General features: G+C 42.4%; 1 protein-coding gene across 1 annotated transcript in view; it reads left to right on the forward strand.

Moving 5' to 3' along the window:
- The window catches only part of MON2 (MON2 homolog, regulator of endosome-to-Golgi trafficking), a gene marked incomplete in the record, with an annotated part of 2,751,369 nt that overhangs the window by 1,402,105 nt on the left and 1,327,234 nt on the right, over window positions 1-22,030 (forward strand). The window contains 1 exon segment of the mRNA XM_044088289.1: window positions 21,240-21,321. Within this exon segment, the coding sequence (XP_043944224.1) occupies window positions 21,240-21,321 (82 nt within the window).

The following is a 22,030-nucleotide window of genomic DNA, read 5'->3' on the forward strand; positions in this document are numbered from 1 at the left end:
GCACCAGGCTGACTGCAAGGAAAATCCTGCAGGCTCTGGGATTCATGGCATCTTGCATCTTACTAATCCCATGTGCAAAGCTGCATATGAGGAAACTACAATGGTACCTGAAAAACATATGGTCTCAACACAGCCACAGTTTGGAAACAATAATACCACTAATTCCATGTCTGCAAAAGGAATTTCTGTGGTGGGCTCAAGCATGTCAAACAAACACAGGTCTTCCATTCAGCAAGCCTCAAGCAAATCAAGTCATCACAACAGACGCCTCGGACTACGCCTGGGGGGCGCACATGACAGATCGGTGCATTTAGGGCAAATGGTCCCAAAAAGAAAAGCACCTTCACATCAATCAAAAGGAAATGCTAGCAGTAATAAATGCTATTCTAGCTTTCAAGGACCTTCTACAACCAGGTCAACTATTGATAAGAACGGACAACACCACAGTTATGTGGTACATAAACAAGCAGGGAGGCACACATTCTTACCCCCTATGCAGACTGGCCATGTCACTTTGGAACATGGCCATGGACTTACAAATGGAACTACAAGCACAGTACTTGCCAGGCAAGGAAAACACGCTGGCAGACAACCTAAGCAGGAATATGACAGATCCACACGAATGGAAATTGCATCCAAAAGTTTTTACAGAAATAATCCAAGAATGGGGAAGGCCAGACATAGATCTCTTTGCCTCCCACAAAAATCATCAATTGACAAAATTCTGCTCAAGGATTTTCCATCCAAAGGCCTGGAGAGTGGACGCTCTCTTTTTCAGTTGGACATCAATGACAGTTTATGCCTTCCCACCTCTTCCTCTGCTGCCCAAAGTTCTATTGAAAACCAGAGCAGACAGACCAAAGATGATTCTCATTGCTCCAGACTGGCCAAGACAACACTGGTACCCACTCCTGAGGAGCCTGACGCATTCCCCACCATGGACCCTGCCTCTAATGCCTCTTTTTCTGACTCAGCACAGCTTCAAAACTCTTCACAGCCAGCTAAAAACACTCAATCTAGCCGCATGGAAGATTCCTTAGCATCACAACAGGCCCTACTCTCCAAGGAGGTGCAGGATGTCATTTTGGAGGCCAGAAGGCCATCAACTAGAAAAGCTTACTCCGCAAAATGGAAACGGTTTTGTGTCTGGAATAAGAAAAAGGGCCAGGATCCTGGAAAACTGAATTTACCTCAAATACTACAATATTTGGCTGAGCTGCTAAGCAGTGGACTTTCATTCTCCTCCATCAAAATCCATGCCTCAGCCATTTCTGCAGAATACAACACTGATCCACCTTTATTCTCTCACCCTCTTAAGACAGTTCCTCAGAGGGGCTAAGAATTTAAGACCTCCAAGGAAACAACCAATACCTGCTTGGGATCTTAATTTAATTCTGGAAAAACTGACCTTGCCTCCCTTTGAGCCAGCTGCCTCATCAGATTTGCAATATTTGTCCTGCAAAACAGCTTTCCTTCTGGCTATCACCTCAGCTTGTAGAGTTTCAGAACTACAGGCTCTCATGGCTGTCCAGCCTTTTATCATCTTCCATCAGGACAGAGTTTCCTTATGAACCCAACCCGTCCTTTATGCCTAAAGTGGTATCCAGGGTAGCTTTAAATCAGGCCATACATTTACCTACTTTTTATCCTAATCCTCAAAACAAAGGGGAGAGATTACTACATTCCTTGGACATCCACAGACAACTGCGTTATTATTTGGACAGAACAAAGCCTTTCAGAAAATCAGAACAGCTCTTTGTGTCCTATGCGGTAGGAGCTCAAGGAATGCCAATCTCCAAACAGACAATCTCAAAATGGATAGCCCACTGCATAGGCTTTTGCTATTCCTTTCATGGCAAGACTGTACCTACAGGCATTAGGATTCATTCCACCAGGGCCACAGCCACCTCTGCAGCTTTCCTCAGAGGAGTTCCTACCAAGGATATTTTGGAAGCAGCCACTTGGAGTTCTGTGCATACCTTCTCCAAGCACTACAACCTACCATTATACTCCAAATCTAGAGCAGGCTTTGCCACTGCAGTCTTGCAGGGCATTTTGGCTCCTCCTAGTTCCACCTAGTGCCTACCACCCCTTTCTTAGCTTTGGGATTCTACCCATCTGTTATGACTGCAGCTGTATGCACGATGAACATAGTACAGTTTTGTACCTACCATAAATGTAGATGTTCGAGTGCTAATACAGCTGCAGTCCAGGTTTCCCTCCCTCCTTCCCCTCTTGGGACAGGCCTATAGGCTAACACATCCTCATACAACCTGATTGGGGTATTCATTTATGATGTATTTGCTGGCAACTACTGTATTTTGATTATATTGCACTGCATTATTACACAAATTTATGTATTGCCTTCCTTCTGGGGGCACCTGACATCTGGGGCAAGAAAAACTGAAGAAAATGGCGTTGGCTGGTTCCTTTATACCCCTGTCGCACTGACGTCAGGGAAGAAGCGACGACAACCGACGCCGGACCTAGACTTTGGAATTCGGCCGACTGAGGACCCGCCTGACGGCAGGAGAACCCATCTGTTATGACTGCAGCTGTATTAGCACTCGAACATCTGCATTTATGGTAGGTACAAAACTGTACTTTCTGGTGTAATACCATGGTGCTTGACATGTATGAGTTTTTCTGGTGGTTGGAGACAAGTGGACAATTGACAGACTTTGAGTAACTTTTTTGTATTCTCAAAGCATGTGGACATGAGTCAATGCAGTTGAATTGCTTATAAACCAAGCTATTAGCAGTAACTGTGGTAATACAGGTATGTGTTGTGCTTTGGGAAGAGTTATTGGTGTGCTGTACATGTGAATTACATGTACTGCTTACTATTTTAATTGCATGTAGCAGCGATGTGTGTGATGAAATATTGTGCTCTGAAATTGCACACTTGTAATCCGTGCAGTTTGGGTGTTATCAGCCACACACGTGAAATGGCAACACTGCTGAGTTAGAGTAGTGTATGTCCCTATGTCCAAGTATGTCACAATTGGTTAATGTCATGCTGAATGTACCTGTTAATGGTAGTTGATATGAAATGATAGTCGTGTGAAGTTGTTGGTAGTGAGAGTATCAAGCATGGACAATGGCAAGAGTTGCATGTAACGTAATGTAAAGGGGCATACCTTTGTTGAAGGTTGCGCATCAGGGCTGGCAACTCAGCACGTAAAAATCTTCGGCCAATACTTGGCGGACCAGAGCACCACTGTGGCAACCCCTAACCGGGAAAAGCCGAAAGACACAACTTATGTCTAACCATAATTCAAGATGTAATGTGCAAGGTGGAATGACTGAGATATTGAGCTTGAGGTACAGCTGACATAAAGTCAGGTGGGCGAAGGAACTTGTGAAGTCACATGGTCAGTATGCAGCCCAGTAACACCAACAATTTGAAAACACAACAGGACAGTGATATGAGTTGGCAAAAAGGTAATGGTGTTTATCCTTCAAAAGTAATGCTTTGGATTTCGAAGACAAAGTGTTTGTAGATGCAGGTCCAAAGGCTAAATGGTTATCTGCAAAGTGTCAGTCAAGGTTTGTGATGTAGTCTGGAAGTGTTTATCTTGATGAAATGTAAGCATGCTGATTATAAAGCCAATGGTTGATAGTGTATTACACTCATTACAAGATGTGAGGATTGCCAAACAATCCAGTAAGTAGGTTGACTTATGTAGGCGACAGTGTTTACGGACCTATTTGGTATAGTGAGAAAGTCTGACACCACAGATTGTCTGCAGCAACATAAAAATATAAGTTGGTGAGCAACAGTTTTGTAGAGGCATTTGCCAGCTGGGTGAAGGGTTGGTATGGGGTTGCAAGTACATAGTCCCATGCTTTGGTGAAGCATGTTAAGGTGCGTGAAAATGAATGGACAGAACTAGGCTGGCATTTGTGAAGAGGCCTGTGACACTATAGTAATGTAAAGGAACTTTTCATGACAGGGTTATAGTGATAAAATATTGCAGGATTTGAATAAATAGTTTATTGAAACAAGGCGTGGAATGAATTGTGACCAGAAGTACCACATCTGTGGATAATGTCCTTCCATGTCAGGGCTTGGTTATTATAGTGGCAGTAAACTGAGGAAAAATTGACTGCTGTGTGTAATGCTGTATGGAGAGAAAGTGAATAAGTATTGTGTTTTGTCTGAGAGAGTAAAGTCTGGACAACGTCGGTACATGCAGTGGCCTCTGTATGATGGGTATTTATCTTGATGGTCTTCTTACTAAGCATTCTTGACAATAACTGGCCTGGAAGCATCAGACAGCACCCATGGTGGTGAATGAAATGTTACAAAAGGAAAGGGTAAAGGTACAACAGTATTTGATGGACTTCTAAGCAGATGTGCTGGGTATATTTTTAAGGAGAAATGTACAGAATAGGCATAGCTAATTTGTTATAATGAATGGGAGGAAACACAAATGTGTAGTGGCACACTGAATGCTCACTGGTAAACCTGAGGTGTAACAGTATTGACAAGTGTCTAATTTAGGATTGGGATTGTGGAGCTTTTATATGCACTTGTCTTCACAGACTATATGCTTTATGTCCACATGCAGTGTTTTACGTACAAGCAATTAAGGAATTTACAGTACAGCAAAAATGAGAACCTGCTTTGTAATCCTGCTGTGGACAAATTAACTTCAATTACATTTTGGTGCAGCAGTGAGCATTTTAAAAAATCCTGAAAGTAACATGGTGTTTAATATTGATAAATGCAAAAGTGTAATGTCCTAGAACTGTCCTCTTTTTCTTTACACTGCAGCAGCCAAAATGTTTGGTACCTACAGTAAACAGGAAGGCCTGAGAATGGGAGATCAAAAGGCTTGCAAAACAGTGCCTTCTGAAGTGCTATTGAGCATGGATGGAAATTTGACAGCCTGTGGTGCAGCTAAAAAAAATTTCCCACTGTGAGAGTAAGACTGGAAGAGGTAAGCAGGCCATTATTCAAGACTCCTGCTGTGAAATGTCAATCACAGCCGTAAGCAGCTCAAATTACCTTCAGATATTCATCGTGTTACCCTGCTGCAGTCATCACACTTAGGTTATCCTGTCGTCAGGCGGTCCCGCAGTCGGCTGGAATTCCAAAGTCTTGGTCTGGCGTCGGTTGCTGTCGCCTCTTCCCTGACGTCAGTGCGCCAGGGGTATATATAATGCAACTGACGCCATTTTCTCCAGTCTTTCTTGCCGCGCAGTGCCCGAAGCAGAAGCAGTTCGCAAGTGCCGGTCGGCCGACTACTGAGATTTTCGAATTTGAATTTCAGACCGAAGTCTTCTATAAAGCGAAGTACCCCATTGGGGAAACTTTTCTTGCCTCAGATCGATGTCAGAAAAAGTTAATAATTGTATTTCTTGTGGGAAGCAAATACCTCATAAGGATTTTCATTCTTATTGCATACCTTGCCTAGGCCCAGACCACGACGTCACTAGTTGTCATTTTTGTGCTAGGTTTAATAAGCGTACTATTAAAAGACCCTTTGATTTCGTACAACACTACTTTGGTAGGAAATTTAACTACACCATGCCGTCGGAGCAACCGACTACCGGCATGCACAAAAAACGCAAGGATAAGAACAGACAGCCCAGGCCTAAACCAGATTCCGAGGCCTTGACTGGCCCGGTCTCCGGTTCTCCGGTCCTCAGTGCGGCTCCGACGGAGCCCCTACCGCAGATCTGGAACCCGAGACCGCTTCAGAATTTTTGACGGAATGTACCAGGCCGACGCAGCCATTTAGTGCAGGCCCTACTGACGACATTGCTGAAAAAGATGTCGGTGCTGCAGAAACGCCATCAGTTTCTGAAGGCGTTTTCAGACTGACGACGCTCACCATTAAATCGTTTTCTAAGACGAAGACTCCTATTAAATCTAAAAAGACTGCACTTCAGTCCCCTGTTCAAGGCCCCATGCCTAAGAAACAGATGCTCAAAATGGCTGAAGATTTGATCACTTTAATCAGGGGTTCCCAGCCCCCTCCTGACAAAAGGCCTAGACAAGAGGAAGATTATGCATCCTCTGAACAAGTGTCCATTTCTTCAGACTCCTCTGAGGACCAAGATTACTCTTTCTCCCCTTATGAAGATTCTGATGCTGAGGATTCCATTCCCTCAGCTTCTCCTGAAGACTACTCCTTTGGGGAAACTTTACACACTATGAGGGAACATTTTCACTGGGAAGGTCAGGACTACTCTGACTCTAAGAAAAGGCTCAGAGAGTTTCTTTTACTCCCCCAACACAGACCAGTTGCCATCCCACCAGTTTTAGACATTGTGGATGATGTTTACTTAGAATCCAGTTTTAACCCTGATTCTCTTCCTCCTGCTCCGGCTAAGCCTGACAGATATTATAGAGTGCCTGATTCCCACAAATTTCTTTACAAAAGCCCTGTTGCTGACCCAGAGACAATCTCCCAGGGTCCCAAGGGGGCTAAGGCTTCTATGGCTAAAAATCCTGTACCTTCTGAGAGGGATTCCAGAGCACTAGACAGGTGGGGGAGAAAGGTTTACACCTCAGCCACTCTAGCTATGAGGGCACTAAATTGCCAATTTCACATGCTTAAGTATCAGCAATTTCTAATCTCTCAGCTAAAGCAAAAAATGGCCACTCTCCCTCAACAATCTTACTTGAAAGAAATGCAGGATCTGTTGCATGCCACTGAACAGGTGGGCAAACATACCTTACAATGTGGTTTTGAGTCTTTGGAGGCCTCCTGCAGAGCAGCTGTCACTTGGTCTGTTATACGTAGGCATGCTTGGTTAAAGGAACAAACTCTACCTGATCATGTTAAAGCAAAACTTCTAGATGCTCCCTTACAGCAGGATGTTCTTTTTGGAGTTAAAGCAGAAGAAGTCTTAAAGAAAATGGAGGATAAGGCAAAATCTATGCAGACAGTCAAAGATTTCCTACAGGTACAGCCCTCGCTTCAGCAGAAACTGGCCAACAAAAATTGGTCCTTTCCAGCTACAGACAGACCACAGAGGGGTAAATACAGACGCCCAAGGGGCAGAGGACAACCACAAGCCCAGTACAAACCTCGCCAATGGGGCACTACAACACAGAAGGGAGGAGAAGACAGGTCCCAATCTACCAGAAGGCAAACTCAATGACTTGCACCTCATCTGGCCAAGCAACACTTGGGAGGAAAACACGCACTTTTTTTCAGACAACTGGCACATGTTCACAAAGGACAAATGGGTCCTAGACATAATTTTACGAGGATACAGATTCCATTTTCACACCTTGCCAATGAAAAGAGGAATGCCAAACCTGCCACAAAATCAATGGGCAGAGGCACAAAAACAAATTACAGCTCTTATGGACATGAGAGCCATTCAACTGGTACCTACTTGAGAGCAAGGTCAAGGATTTTACTCAAGACTTTTTCTAGTGCCCAGAAAGGTCAATGTCTGGAGACCAATTCTGGACCTTTCAATTCTAAACACCTACTTGCAAGTACCCAAATTCAAGATGCTAACACTACAGCAGCTTCTTCCCATGTTGGGCAAGGAAGCATGGCTAGTAACGTTGGACCTCAAGGAGGCATACCTGCATGTCCCTATCAGACAAAGTTGCAGAAGATACCTCCGTTTCATTGCAGGTTCAACCCATTACCAATTCTCTGCACTGCCCTTTGGCTTATCTACTGCGCCCAGAGTCTTCACAAAATGCCTGGCACCAGTAATTGCATACTGCAGACAAAGAGGAATTCAAATATACCTATACCTGGACGACTGCCTCATCCAAGCAGAAAGCAAGGACATTCTATTAAATCATCTGGCTTTTGTGAAACATCTACTAAATTGCCTGGGGTACACAGTAAATGAAAAGAAGTCAAATCTAGTACCCTCACAAAATATGACATTCCTGGTTGCCAGCTTGAATACAACGGCTCAGAAGGCTTATCTGACACCAGACAAACAACTACAACTGACTCAATATTTCAAAACAATGGCAACAAAGGCCCAATTAACTGCAAGAAAAATTCTGCAGGCCTTGAGCTTCATGGCATCTTGCATACTACTAATACCATTTGCAAAGCTGCATATGAGGAAATTACAGTGGTACCTAAAAAGCATATGGTCTCAACACAGCCACAGGTTGGACACAATGATATCTCTCATTCCCTGCCTATAACAGGAGTTTCTATGGTGGTCACAGGCATGTCACCTCAACAAGGGTCAGCCTTTCACCTTGCCCCCAGCCAGGCAAACTATCACAACAGATGCATCAGATTACGCCTGGGGGGCTCACATGGCAGGACAGTGCGTTCAAGGCGTATGGACTGCAGATCAAAGGAATCTGCACATCAATCAAAAAGAGATGCTAGCTGTACAGAAAGCCCTGACAGCCTTCAAGGATCTATTACATCCAGGACAACTGACAATAAAGACGGACAACACCACAGTAATGTGGTACATAAACAAACAAGGGGGTACCCACTCCTACCCTCTGTGCAGGCAAGCAATGACCTTATGGAACACAGCTCTGGCTTACCAAGTTCAGTTACAAGCTCAATTCCTGCCAGGACAGAAGAATACATTGGCAGACGACCTCAGTAGAAACATCATGGATCCCCACGAGTGGAAACTAGATCCACAAGTATTTACAATGATAACTCAAAAATGGGGCCTTCCAGACATAGACCTGTTTGCCAGCCCTCAAAACTATCAACTAACAAAATTTTGTACAAGGGCACCACCATCAAGCGTGGAAAGTGGACGCACTCTCTTTCAGTTGGAAAAACCTGACAGTATATGCCTTCCCTCCATTGCCTCTCCTCACAAAGGTACTTCTGAAAGTCAAAAAGGAGAGACCTCGACTGATTCTCATAGCCCCAGACTGGCCACGCCAGCACTGGTACCCGCTATTGAGGAATATGGCCCACGGCCCACCATGGATATTACCACAAATTTCCCATTTACTCACACAACAAAACAATCAGATTCTTCACAGCCAGATCAAAACCTTAAATCTGGCTGCATGGCAAATCAACTAAGCATCCAGCCAGCTCCTCCTTCCCAAGCAGTTATGGATGTTATTCTGGAAGCTAGGAGGCCAAGCACCAGGAAGGCTTATTCGGACAAATGGAAAAGGTTTTGTGCCTGGAACCAATCTAAAGGCCAAGACACAATTCAGCTTCACATGCCTCACATTCTACAGTATTTAACTGAGATGTTGCACAAAGGACTTTCTTTCTCCTCCATTAAAATCCATGCTTCAGCTATTTCGGCCCACTACAACACGGATCCACCCTTATTTTCACATCCACTTCTAAGGCAGTTCCTCAGAGGGGCAAAAAACATTAGACTCCCCAGGAGAGCACCTACACCAACATGGGACCTCAATTTTGTTCTGGAAAAACTAACGCTACCTCCCTTTGAACCAGCTTTCTCTGCAGATCTTCAGTTCCTATCATGGAAGACTGCCCTGCTGCTAGTAATAACTTCAGGTAGAAGAGTCTCAGAGCTACAGGCACTAATGGCAGTGGAACCTTTCCTTATTTTTCATCAAGACAGGGTTTCTCTACGGAACTAATCCTTCCTTTATGCCTAAGGTGGTTTCCAGTGTGGCTTTAAATCAAACCATCCACTTACCCACCTTCTTCCCAAATCCACAGAACAAAGGTGAAAGACTCCTGCATTCCTTGGACATTCACAGGCAACTTCGTTACTACTTGGACAAAACTAAGGCTTTCAGAAAATCTGACCAGCTCTTTGTATCCTATGCTACAGCTTCTCAAGGGAAGGCTATATCAAAGCAAACCGTTTCCAAATGGATAGGTCATTGCATAGGTTTTTGCTACACCCATCATGGAAAACCAGTTCCTGCTACCATTAGGCCCCACTCTACCAGGGCAACAGCTACTTCTACAGCCTTTCTCAGGGGGGTTCCAACCAAGGAGATTTTGGAAGCTGCAACTTGGAGTTCAGTACACACCTTTACCAAACACTGTCACTTACCACTTTACTCTAAGACCAGGGCGGGCTTCGCCACTGCAGTTCTGCAGGGCCTTCTAGCCTCCTCTAACCCTCTATGATACCTCCACCCATCCTTAGCTTTGGGATTCAACCCAAGTGTGATGACTGCAGCAGGGTAACACGATGAACATAGTACAGTTTTGTACCTACCATAAATGTAGATGTTCGAGTGTACACCCTGCTGCAGTCCAGGTTACCCTCCCTCCATCCCCTCTGACCTTCTGGCTAAATCTCTTCAATACCTTCCTGATGTATTTGCTTATAGCTGAAGGGATTTTGTGTTTGTGCAAGTTTACTCAATTTGATACTAATTACTGACTACCTTTTTGTGGGCACCTGACATCTGGGGCAAGAAAAACTGAAGAAAATGGCATTGGTTGCATTATATATACCCCATGGCGCACTGACGTCAGGGAAGAGGTGACAGCAACCGACGCCGGACCAAGACTTTGGAATTCCAGCCGACTGCGGGACCGCCTGACGACAGGATAACCCAAGTGTGATGACTGCAGCAGGGTGTACACTCGAACATCTACATTTATGGTAGGTACAAAACTGTACTTTCTCTGACAGCTAGGAAGGTGGTGTGAGGGGGGAGGGGAGATGAATAGAAGAACTACAAGCCAGGGATAACAAAAGACTTAAAAATTAGGAAGTCTAACAATAAGCTGCAGTAAAAAAAACTTTGATAGTCTGTTCTTTGGAATTTCAACTGCTTGTGGTGTAATTAGCCACTGAAAAGCAACCATTGTTTTGTAAAAAGTTTGTGTTTGAAGCAACAGAGTGGATGCATGCTAAGTGAATACTGTGACAGCAACTGTGAAACAGGGACGCCGCCGTGATGTCATGGTTTTGAGACAAATACTGCATTGTGGGATTGCAGGAGGCTTAGTAAAACTTAGAAACAATTTCAACATGCTAGCCCCCATGTGGCAAGAGTATAAAATTACGTATAAAAATTTAAAAAAAACTGTAAATGGTCCCAGAGTGCTGTTAAAATATAGGAAATATCAAAACTTGATGAAATAGACATGTTTTTTCAGTCTGTGCGTGCGGTTCTCCTTTAAAGCAAAACTATTAGATGCTCCATTACAACATGATACCTTGTTTGGTATTAAAGCAGAAGAGGTGTTGAAGAAAATGGAGGACAAAGCAAAATCTATGCAAACAGTGAAAGATTTCTTACAGGTACAGCCTCCCAGATTTAGCAGGAACTGGCCTACAAAGAATTGGTCCTTTTCAATGTCAGACAGGCCACAGAGAGCCAGATACAGATGCCCCAGAGGCAGATCACAGCCCTAAGGCTCATACAGGCCTAAACAATGGGGTGCTTCTACCTCCAAAAGCGGAGAGGAAAAATCACAGCCATACAGGAAACAGTCTCAATGACTTTCCCCTGCCAGCACCAAGCACTTATCTTCTGGCAGCTCCTTTGGGGGGAAAACTAGCACTTTTTTCACAAAATTGGCACATGATCACCCAGGACAAATGGGTCTTAAATATCGTATCTCAAGGCTACAGGTTACACTTTCACACCCTGCCAAGGCCAAACGGTATGCCAGACCTGCCACGCAATCAATGGGCAGAGGCACAAAAACAAGTTTCATCCCTCATGGACATGAGAGCCATTCAGCAGGTACCACAGCAAGAGCAGGGACAAGGATTTTACTCAAGGCTATTCTTGGTACCCAGAAAGGACAAAGCCTGAAGACCAATACTGGACCTGTCTATCCTAAACACATTCCTGGATATTCCAAAATTCAAAATGTTAACTCTGCATCAGCTTCTGCCCATGCTGGGCAAGAAGGCTTGGGTTGTGACTTTAGACCTAAGAGAGTCATACCTACATGTCCCAATCAGACAATCATGCAGAAGATACCTCAGATTTATAGCTGGCTCAATGCACTACCAATTCTCTGCACTGCCCTTTGGCTTATCTACTGCGCCCAGGGTCTTCACAAAATGCCTGGCACCAGTAATTGCATTTTGCAGACAGAGGAATACAAATATATCCTTACTTGGACGACTGCCTTATTCAAGCAGAGAACAAGGACATCCTACTACAGCATCTGGCGTTTGTAAAAAGATTACTAACAGGTCTAGGGTACACAGTAAATGAAAAGAAATCAAAGCTCGTACCCTCTCAAGAGATAATATTCCTGGGTGCAAGCTTAAATACATCTGTCCAGATGGCTTATCTCACGCCAGACAAACACAGACAACTGACTACTTATTTCAAAATGTTGGCAACAAAGACCCAGTTATCTGCAAGAAAATTCTGCAGGCTTTGGGCTTCATGGCATCCTGCATACTGCTCCATATGCAAGACTGCATATGAGGAAACTTCACTGGTATCTAAAAAGTGTTTGGACTCAACATTGCCACAGCCTGGAAACAATAATTACCCTCATTCCCCGCCTGCAGCAGGAGTTTAGATGGTGGGCAAAAGCCTGTCACCTCAACATGGGACAGCCATTCACCTTACCCACAGCCAGGCAGACATTGACAACAGATGCCTCAGATTATGCCTGGGGTGCCCATATGGCAGGAAGATGTATTCAGGTCACATGGTCCGCAAGTCAAATGCATCTACATATCAATCAAAAAGATATGCTAGCTGTTCAGAATGCCCTGCCAGCCTTCAAGGATCAACTTCATCCAGGACAACTACTAATAAAGACGGACAATACTACAGTCATGTGGTACATAAACAAGCAGGGGGGCATGCATTCCTACCCCCTCTGCAGACTAGCCATGAACTTGTGGGACACAGCACTGACTTACCAAGTACATCTGCAAGCACAATTCCTGCCAGGAAGGATAAATGCTCTGGCAGACGAACTAAGCAGAAACCTAATGGATCCCCACAAGTGGAAATTGGATCCACAAGTCTTCAGCATGATAACAAGGAACTGGGGATGCCCGGACATAGACCTATTTGCCTCCCCTCACAACTGCCAACTACAGAGATTCTGCACAAGGACTTATCACAAGCAAGCATGGAAATTGGATGCTCTATCTTTCAGCTGGAAAAACCTAACTGTATATGCCTTTCCCCCTCTGCCTTTCCTCCCCAAGGTACTCCTCAAGGTCAGACAAGAGAAGCCAAAAATTATACTGATTGCCCCAGACTGGCCCCGCCAGCATTGGTACCCAATCCTAAAGAGCTTGTCTCAATGCCCAGCTTGGACATTACCTCAAATTCTTAACTTATTGATCCAACAAGACAGTCAGATACTGCACAGCCAACTCAGGGCATTAAACCTGGCAGCATGGCGGATAATGTAGCCATTCAAGACGCACCTCTCTCTAAAGCAGTGATGGATGTTATTTTGGAGGCCAGGAGGCCTAGCACCAGAAAATCTTATACAGAAAACTGGAAGAGATTCTGTGCTTGGAACCAGGCACAAGGTATTGATATGACTGTTCCAAATATTCCTCAGATTTTGTAATACTTAACTGAGATGCTGGATTAAAGGCCTTTCCTTTTCATCAATTAAAATTCATGCCTCTGCCATTTCAGCTCATTACAATACAGAACCACCTATTTTTCTCATCCATTACTAAGGCAGTACCTCAGAGGAGCCAAAAACATAAGATCTCCAAGGAGAGCACCAATACCAGCTTGGGACCTCAACTATGTCTTGGAAAAACTCACACTGCCTCCGTTTGAGCCAGCCACTGCAGCTGATATAAAATTCTTATCCTGGAAAACAGCTCTGCTCCTAGCAATAACCTCCGCTAGACGAGTCTCAGAGTTGCAAGCACTCATGGCTGTGGAACCTTTTATCATTTTCCATCCTGACAGGATTTCTGTAAGGACAAACCCTACATTTATGCCTAAGGTAGTGTCCAGTGTGGCCCTTAACCAAACAATTCATTTGCCTGCCTTTTACCCAAACCCACAGAATAAGGGTGAGACACTTCTGCATTCTTTGGACATTCACAGGCTGCTACGCTTCTACTTGGACAGAACCAAAGCTTTCAGAAAGACTGAACAACTTCTAGTGGCATTTGCTGCAGGATCACAAGGAAAGCCTATCTCAAAACAGACTATTTCAAAGTGGATAGGCCACTGCATTCATTTCTGCTATTCACAGCATGACAAATCAGTGCCTAAGGGCATTAGGCCACATTCATCCAGTGCAGCAGCCACTTCAACAGCCTTCCTCAGAGGAGTACCAATCAAAGACATCTTAGAGGCTGAAACTTGGAGTTCAGTACATACTTTTACAAAGCACTATCACTTACCTCTCTACTCTAAATCCAGGGCAGGCTTTGCCACTGCAGTTCTGCAGGGCCTGATAGCTTCTCCTAATCCTATTTAGCACCAGCCTCCCAACCTTAGCTTTGGGATTCAACCTAGTTGTAATGACTGCAACAGTGAAACACGATGAACATAGTACAGTTGTGTACCTACCATAAATGTAGATGTTCGAGTGTATTCACTGTTGCAGTCCAGGTTACCCTTCCACCATCCCCCTTTTCCTTGCTGGGACTTCTCTATTCTATACAACCTATGTGGTGTATTTGCTTGTAGATGAAGGACAATTTGTTTTTGTGTATTCATGCTTATTGGCATAATTTAGCCTACCTTTTTAGGGGCACCTGACATCTGGGGCAAGAAAAACTGAAGAAAATGGTGTCGGCTGCGTCTTTTATACCCCTGGTGCACTGACGTTAGGGAGGAGGCGACAGCAACCAACACCGGACCTAGACTTTGGAACTCGGGCCGACTGCGGGTAGCCTGCCAGCAGGGTAACCCAATTGTAATGACTGCAACAGTGAATACACTCGAACATCTACATTTATGGTAGGTATACAACTGTACTTTCTACGGTTTGATCCTCTGCTGGGGTGCCTTCTGTGCGGAGTCTGCATGTCCTCCCTGTGCTCGCGTGGGTTTCCTCTGGGTGCTCCGGTTTCCTCCCACATCCCAAAGACATGCTGTAGGTGGATTGGACACTCTAAATTGGCCCTAGGTGTGAGTGTGTGCGTGTGTGCCTTCTGTGGAAGGTTGGGTGCCGGGCTGGCAACTCGACACCATAAAACTCCACTGCCAATCATGAGCGGACAGGTGATCCGCTGTGGCGACTCCTAACCGGGAAAAGCTGGATTAATAAGAAGAATAAATATGACATCTCCAGTTTTTCGCAATGACCTTGTCATCTTCAGAGGTCACAGCAACTCCACACCAAGATAATCCTAATGTAACTCCTCTCTGGGCATGCCATGTGTGGTTTCTGCTTCTGATATTGCATATTCTAGACAACCTGTCTAACTTGTTTTATTCAAGGGATTACTGACTCATTGGCATGAGACTGTCAGTGTGGATTCTGCACTTTTAAGTTAAACCACAATCCTGGTTACTCAAGAAAATTTTAGAGATTCTAAAAAAAATGTTCTATAGGGAAAATCTACAAGAACAAGTGGAAATGTTTCACCATGTGAGTAAATGAAAGACATTTAAATCTGGAGTCGACCCCAGTAGAAAAAGGTTTGTGTAAGTACATTTGGCAGTTGTTTCAAATTTCCAAGAGTCTATTCATCACCCATCCACTGCCTTGCTAAAAGTGTTTCTCGAAGGTGCATTTTACCTAAGACTCTTTTCCCCCCTTCAATCAGAGACCCAGTCCCCCACTGGACCTCTATTTTACTTTAGAGATGTTCACACAACTACCTTTTGTGCTGGCAGCAAAGAAAACATTTAAGTACCTGTCTTGAGCCTGTTTCTTGACAGCTGTTACTGTAACAAAGACAATTGTTTGATGTCCAAGCATGTTCATTCAAACCTTACTATCTGGTACTGCAACAAAATATAGAAGTACTTTATACCCAAAGTAAACAAAGAGCTCACCCTATACCAATCCATTAATTTGTTAGCTTTCTTCTTATTAAGCCAGCATAAGTAAATAGCTACAGCACTGCATGAGTGTACAAAGACATCTGTATATTTACTTGAGCAGAATGCTTTCATACAGAAAGAGTGACTAGCTACTCATCTTTTATGCCCCTCAAAGAAAAGAGCTAGGTGACTGCTACATTTTCAAGTTGGCTATCAGCATGTATCAAGTTCTGCTGCTAGAAGGCAGGCATATGTCTTACTTCAGCCTTCACTGCTCTCTCCACTGGAGCCATGGTTAACTTCATGGCCTCTCTGTGCAGTACCGCAGTGGATGAGGTTTGCACAGCAGCTCCCTAGTCAACCACCAGTGTCTTCACCAAACACTAAAAAATAATGCTCACTTCCAGAGCATGATCATCTTTGGAGATACCTTTGCAAAAAGGAAGTTCTTGTAACCGGGATCACCAAGAACTACTACTAGGGACACTTTCAAACAGGTTACTGGATGGACACTTCTTGACACATTAGCAATCAGCTGTTGCCCTCCAGGCCCAAGACATATAAACCCCTACATTTACTTTTATTTTCAAAGCTAACTGCATCCTGGCTGACTTGCTTAATTTTTTCTTTTCCTTTGTAGGGGTAACCTTTCTTCACTTTTGGGGTATGTCTTTGGGCTACCACAGAGAAATTGAAATCTGGACATAGGCATAAATGAACCAGGACAGAGCACAAGGCAGTCTGACAGATGTTAGAGTGCTGAGTGACCCTAATTTCTGAGCATATAGTCTTATGGGTTACTCTTCTTACAGATTTAAAATTTTGAAAGGAACATAACTTGTAGTTGTGTAATCTTTGACTAAAAGAGAGAGTATTGAAATTACTGCAGTAGACTTGTGAGTCATAGGTAATATGAAAAATCTCAGAAATTATGTGACACCGCTTTAAATCACGAAATTATATTTTGAATTTTCTTAGTTTCTCATTTACATAAACCATGCAAATAGCATTAGTCTGTTTATATATCTTGCCTTTATCTTAATGCAACGAAAAATGTGACTTAACATAATGGAGGGTTATGTAAACTTTGGAATAAATAAATAATTAGGGTGTTATAACTTTGAAAAGGGAAATTACTTTTACTTTCAAACACTGACTCCACAAACTTGCCCAGTCAGGAGAAATGTGACACACATTATAGTACATGTCCTAAACAGAAGAATGATAATTTCATCCAGTTTTATGAAAAAAAATATTTTTTTAAATTTATGGACTGGATTTCATTTTATGCCAATCATATTATAAATGTTCACGGCTTCTGCTTAATTTTCAGATGCATTTTAGATCTTACAGTTAGAGAACACAGAATATTTATTACTGATATATAGCCTAAAGGCAACTTAGTTTAAACAGATCTGTTGGGTTGTGTGTTAGTGAATTATTTTGAGTCTTTGTGATTAATCTTCTTTTAAAGCAATTAATAGTTTCCTATAATTTAGTAGTAACCCACACCTGAGTGTGGGTGTCGCAGGATTTTACCCACGGTTAGAGTGGTTTGATCATGCGGGCAAAGCACCCATGATCATGCTCTAGAATTGAAGGTTATTTTTTAGTGTTCGGTGAAGACATTGGTGGTTGACCAGGTAGCTGCTTTGCAGACCTCATCCATTGTGGTACTGCACAGAGAGGCCCATGCCACTGTTTGCATTAATGCACATTTTCTAAATAATGCAAAGAATAAAGCTCTACTGCTTCTCATTATTGATTCATGGAAATCATCAGTAATTTACCAGAAACTTCAAAATATTATAAGGGAAAGGGCAAAATTTTCAGGACAGTTAAGGACAGTCTACAAAACTTTGTCTAGTTGAGAGGTATGGATACCAACAGTATAATTGCTTGTACTGACAGTGAGTATACCTCTCAATTTTCTAAAGGTTTGCAGAGTGTCCCTGATTGTCCTCATATTTTTGCTGTTATCCTCATAAAATGTGCCACACACTTATCCCGAATGCCAAGTAGCAAGTCAGACTGTTCAACAATACTTCATTGGTTGGACTTCTTTCTATTGGAATGTTTGGCTTTCAGTCATCACAGTGATTGGCTATTCAGTCAGTGTACATAGTTTTGAATGGCAATGATATTTTTATTATATAATAATGTTAGTAAACTGTGGAATGTTATTTTAGCAAACATTGAAAATTTGGTTCTTTAAGATGTTTTCTTTTTCCCAAGTTTTGTATTCTTAGAATATATAAAATCTAATTTTTTTGTAATCATGCACTATTTTGAAGAAAATCATGTTGTACTTGACAGCAGGTGGTAGGAATGAATGCATTCCATAATCTGTAGTGATGGAGAGTTTCTGTAGTGTTTAGAAAGGGTGGGAAAATGATAAAAAGTAATTAATTGGAAAACTGCCTGGGGACACTTTTGTAAAGGACTAGAGTGACCACAGCAATATTCTCTAAGAGGAGATGAAATCATGCTTGAAGAAAAAAAGTTAAAATTTTATGATGTAAGGATAGGAAAAGCAGATGAATTCTTGATGCAAACAGGATGATAACAAAGTTGCTATTTTTTAATCTAAGGTTCTTAATTGCCATTTACAGGTCTGGTCTACATGGATTGGTGGTTAACAGCCACCAGAATGAACTCAAGTAGTGGTATACTGACGGATCATGGAAGAAAAGTGGCAGTGCTCAGATATAGGTCAAGGGAAATAGAATTCACATAAGCAGAAGTATGTGCTTAGAGGTCTAAGCATAGTTATAGAAGTGATCCACAGTAGTGGAAGGCTTATAGCATTGTAGTCAGTGATGCAAAATACTGGATGAGAAAATGCAGCAGCATTGCAATCGAACTTGAAAGAAACATCTCCGGGTCATTTTTTCAAGTCTTCAGGGGGCTGACAGCAGTAGAAGTTCATGGCATTCCAGATGAGGGATTGACAGTGATTCATTTGCTGTGGTTAATAAAGAAATTTGGTGTTACATTGGTGCTGCAAATAGCTGCTTTACAGGTCTTGTTCCTCTAATTCTTTTTCTAGTTGGGTTTTTTCTATATGTTCTCCCTGTAACTAAGTGGCTTGTTGATGGATGCTCCTCTTCCTTCTATATCCTAAATGAATTCTCTGTTGCCCATAGATTGTGCAGTGTTTGTGTGAATGGGTGCACATATTTGTATGATCCAGGATCAGTTTTCTGCTTTATGCCCTTTGATTATCAGTACGGGCTCTAGCTCCACTTTGAGCCGAATAGAATAAAGCAGGTAACAGACATTGAGTGAAAGAATAATGAAGTGCAGTTGGAAGGCCAGATCACTTACACAACACTGGAGTTCATGCCACACTTGCTGGAGTACAACAGCTGAACTCTTCTAATTATCTCAGTAGTTTACATTGAGATATGATGGTTTACATTGAGATATGTATAACTGAGAGCGTATTGCTTATGTATCTACATTTCGCAAGGTGGTCTGATCTCATAGTCTCCTGGAGAAAGAGCGAAGTAGTCTATATTCCCTGTCATTGATCACTCTTTCTTCAAGGTGGAGTGCCTTATAGTGAAAATGTATTTAGGGGTGCATAAGGGCTTGCCCCCTGCAATTTTTTTTTTTTTTTTTTTTGCATTTGCTTGTATTCAGCACAAGCCTAAGTACTTTGTATTACAAGTTAGACCGTACTCAAACTCATGCACTATGAGCTAGTTTAGCCAAGTGTTTTCATTAACTGGTGTCTTGAGACATGGTGGGCTACTTATTTGTGTCTCATGCCTCCACCATTAAAGAATACAGAAGTGTTGTTTCTGAGCAGTCCTGTAACCTGCTGTCCTTCGTTAGTAATGAGATGGCTAGACATTATTGCAGCAAAGATATGAGTAGCCTTTTCAATACCACTGGTATTCAAACTGGGAAAAGCAGCCACTGGGAGAGAGAGGAGACCCAAGGAAGATAAATCCCAGGAGGAAATAACCATTTGTATGGAGTTGGTTTTGTTCTTAGATTATTCGATAAAGAAAACTTGAGTGTAGTCTGTGGTAATGTTAAGTGGTTTTGCAGTAGCATGCTCAGGTATTACTGCAACAACATTCTAGCCCAGTAGAGAAGTCATCTGTTAGCTGGAATATGTGGGATAATATGAAATGTTGTAGAATGTTTTTTAGTCAGATTTAGAGAGATGCTAGAAGATCCCCTGTTTTTGTATTGAAGCCCTTAATTAGTTTCTCAGTTTTCATCAGCAATGTAATTTGATGACAATGAATGCAAAAGGCCTTGAGTAACAACTACAGAGAGAGTTATAAACTATTAGAACAGTTGGCATAGTACTGGTCCGTAAATTGGAAACCTTTCCCAGTGCTCTTGGTAGGGATTGGAAAGCTTAACAATGACCCCTAATAGTAACAAAATTAATGCTGAAGCATGCAAATCTGGACACCACAGGCTGAAAGACAATAAAAAGCATAACTGAACATAGGTAAATAAGTCACTATAATTGCCTGGTGCTAGTGTTGTATACAAAGTGGCCATCTGATTAAAGGTACATTTTGCATTCTGGAGATGAATTTTATTTTGGGAAGACAGAGTTGTCACAAAAAAGTAATGTGTGTCCAAGGGGTCTTGGAATACATTTGCATTAACACATGCATTGCAGTTTTCGCAGGAAAAAAACGACTATCCTGACCTTGGTGGTGTCACCACCTCCCACTGGGAGCTCAGTAGAGGATACAGCTAGTTGGAAAGAGAGGATGGGAGTTCACAACATTAGATAAATGACTAGGTGAATTTGATTGTTTCATTTCAGAAAGCATGATGCTGTGTTTTTTCATGTATGACTGTAGCTTTGTACTGCTGCCCTTGATATCTGAGGAAAAAAGGCATGAAAATGAGTATGATACATAGGGTTACCACCTGTCCCACTTTGCGCGGGACAGTCCCTCTTTGAGCAGTTGTGTCCTGACAAAAATATTAAAAATGGCAAATGTCCTGAGATTGTTGGACATAATTATGTCCCGTATTTTATGTAATAGTTGTATAAAATAGTTATTTCTGTATCTAAAATACCTAAATGTTACAAGAAACAGAATAAGCAACTAAACTGCTACAAGAATAAGTTTTTATTTAGGCAAAAAAGTTAAGTTCTATCCTTTGTACTGACCGTGGGTATGTGTTGGCCTGTAAAATCTGGTGTGTGTCCCGAAAATGTCCCACTTTGGCCATTTGAAAAGGTGGCAACCCTAATGATACATTAATTTTGCACCTGTACTGCATACTACATATTAACTGTCTTGTTGTTTTACACTTTTGATAGTCAGTTGATATACTGATCATTCTGTGGTACTTGTTCTTTTAAACCATTACAGTGTAATTCATTTTTGTTATGAGTTTTCTTTTCGTTTTTTTTAAGTTCCAAGAATAGTATGGGAAGAAATGGTGAATGCCTGTTGGTGTGGGCTTCTTGCTGCACTGTCTTTACTCCTTGATGCCAGGTAAGACTTTATTTTTCAAAGGGGGAATGTAAACATAAACTTTCTCTTTGCATCTTTTTGGTCAAGGGTAATAAAAGTGTTTTGTCCATTTTGAATCCAGCAAAACCCTAGTCTAAGTAAGCAATAGAACCTGACAGTGATGGTGTTACAGGGAAATAGCAGACATAAACGTTTTCTTTTAAACAATTCTCATTCACTTCAGCATTGCATAAATTGCTCAATTGTTGCCTTCCCTTATACCTCACTCTTCCCCCTGAACATTATTCAGCATGTATTGTTCCCACAAATTCCGTTTATTTCTATGAAATTTTCTCCTCCTCTTTTCTTCTTCTTCAGCAGTTGTTTTATGTCCTTTAAAATATTCAGAACTTCCATTGCAGGTTTGAATTAGATTTTGATTTCCATTTTCTAGTAAATGATTTTTTGTTAGCCAGTAGCATTAAACTTCGCAAGACCTTAATATGTGTAGGCAGTTCAGATCGTATAGCCCAGCTCAAAAGTTCCTAAATTACTACTGATGTTCATCGTGCATACAGCTGCAGTCATAACAGATGGGCTCTCCTGCCGTCAGGCGGGTCCTCGGTCGGCCGAATTCCAAAGTCTAGGTCCGGCGTCGGTTGTCATCGCTTCTTCCCTGACATCAGTGCGACAGGGGTATAAAAGAACCACCCAACGCCATTTTCTTCAGTCTTTCTTGCCGCGCAGTGCC

Source organism: Protopterus annectens, chromosome 11.part0 (genome assembly GCF_019279795.1).
Source record: "Protopterus annectens isolate FY-2018-M chromosome 11.part0, PAN1.0, whole genome shotgun sequence".
NCBI lineage: Eukaryota > Metazoa > Chordata > Ceratodontiformes > Protopteridae > Protopterus > Protopterus annectens.